General features: G+C 48.7%; 1 protein-coding gene across 1 annotated transcript in view; it reads left to right on the top strand.

The window, feature by feature from the left end:
* Positions 1–2,081, top strand: part of LOC100179126 (baculoviral IAP repeat-containing protein 3-like) — a 4,946-nt gene extending 2,865 nt beyond the window's left edge. The window contains exons 4-5 of the mRNA XM_002127116.4: positions 1,051–1,236; positions 1,790–2,081. Coding sequence (XP_002127152.4) covers positions 1,051–1,236; positions 1,790–2,081 — 478 coding nt within the window. The remainder of the gene's footprint in view (positions 1–1,050; positions 1,237–1,789) is intronic.
* Positions 2,082–2,086: the final 5 nt, after the last annotated feature.

The following is a 2,086-nucleotide window of genomic DNA, read 5'->3' as shown; positions in this document are numbered from 1 at the left end:
GCGCCAACAAAGAGTCCTGGGATGCTGAGGACTCTGCTCCCAACAAAGAGTCCCTGGGATGCTGAGGACTCTGCTCCCAACGAAGAGTCCCTGGGATGCTGCTGACTCTGCTCCCAACAAAGAGTCCTGGGATGCTGAGGACTCTGCTTTCAACAAAGAGTCCCTGGGATGCTGCGGACTCTGCTCCCAACAAAGAGTCCTGGGATGCTGAGGACTCTGCTTTCAACAAAGAGTCCCTGGGATGCTGCGGACTCTGCTCCCAACAAAGAGTCCTGGGATGCTGAGGACTCTGCTCCCAACGAAGAGTCCCTGGGATGCTATGGACTCTGCTCCCAACAAAGAGTCCTGGGATGCTGAGGACTCTGCTCCCAACAAAGAGTCCCTGGGATGCTATGGACTCTGCTCCCAACAAAGAGTCCCTGGGATGCTATGGACTCTGCTCCCAACAAAAAGTCCCTGGGATGCTGCGGACTCTGCTCCCAACAAAGAGTCCCTGGGATGCTAAGGACTCTGCTCCCAACAAAGAGTCCCTGGGATGCTGAGGACTCTGCTCCTAAAAAAAGAGTCCCTGGGATGCTACGGACTCTGCTCCCAACAAAGAGTCCCTGGGATGCTATGGACTCTGCTCCCAACAAAGAGTCCTGGGATGCTGAGGACTCTGCTCCCAACAAAGAGTCCCTGGGATGCTATGGACTCTGCTCCCAACAAAGAGTCCCTGGGATGCTATGGACTCTGCTCCCAACAAAAAGTCCCTGGGATGCTGCGGACTCTGCTCCCAACAAAGAGTCCCTGGGATGCTAAGGACTCTGCTCCCAACAAAGAGTCCCTGGGATGCTGAGGACTCTGCTCCTAAAAAAAGAGTCCCTGGGATGCTACGGACTCTGCTCCCAACAAAGAGTCCCTGGGATGCTGAGGACTCTGCTCCCAAAAAAGAGTCACTGAGCACTGAGTTTTATGTATTAGGTATCTAAACCTAATAATTAAACAGTACTAAAAACCTGAGATTATCCAGGAACATCTTATGCTTACTTGTCATTATTTATCACTCAGGGAAACTTTCAAGACCTGGAGCGCTGCCTTCAATGATGAGTTTGTGAAAGAGCTCGCTCGTTCTGGTTTCTTTTACCTTGGAAACCTGGATCGAACCCAATGTTTCTCATGCAGTGGTGTGTTGAGGAACTGGCGAGCATCGGACGATGTGAATGTTGAACATTTCAGACATTTTCCTCACTGCAAGTAAGTGGTCGGGTGTGTATGCTGCGTTGATGTGTAGAGTATGCCTATCCACACTGTGGGTATGGAAGTGGCAATCATGGATCAGTCACTCATGTTCTTATCCACAAGGATATAAATGACCAAACCAACCAAAAGTCATGTCTGCTTATCCACACACTGCAATAGCTTTAGCAGCTCGACTGTGGGCATGGGAGTGGCAACCATGGATAAGTCACTCAAGTTCCCACCCACGAGGATATAAATGACCAAACCAACCAAAAGTCATGTCTGCTTATCCACACACTGCAATAGCTTTAGCAGCTCGACTGTGGGCATGGGAGTGGCAACCATGGATAGGTCACTCAATTTCCACCCACGAGGATATAAATGACCAAACCTGATAGTGGGCAGACTGATCGCAAATACGGCTAAAATAGACTTTGTAAACAATTTGTGAAAAAGTAAAAAAAAAAAGTTCCGAAAAAAAAGAGCAACTTTGAAAAGCTAAAAATAAAAATAATTTCTACATTGTGTACTCGTGTACGTTTCCATTAAAAGTATTCATTTCCACCAGGATGGGGTCAAACAGCGAAAGCAAGAATGTTCCGCTTCCGCTTGATCATCCAATTGATGTGGATGACATCCCTGAACCTCCGGACCCGTCTCCAAAGGAGCAGGAGAATCTTGTGAAGATGTTTACGCTAGGAGCTCCCATGAACCCCCACATGAGGTCGCTAGATGCAAGGGTCGCGACCTTTGACCGCCGATGGCCGGCTAGGAAAGTCAAAGCTTCGGCGACCCACATCGCAAAAGCCGGATTCTATTTCTTAGGTTCGTCAAGGTTCATTTCTATTCTATATAAGTGATGCTC

This window comes from Ciona intestinalis, unplaced genomic scaffold, assembly GCF_000224145.3.
Source record: "Ciona intestinalis unplaced genomic scaffold, KH HT000741.1, whole genome shotgun sequence".
Lineage (NCBI taxonomy): Eukaryota > Metazoa > Chordata > Ascidiacea > Phlebobranchia > Cionidae > Ciona > Ciona intestinalis.
This window is presented reverse-complemented; position numbering and strand designations above follow the sequence as displayed.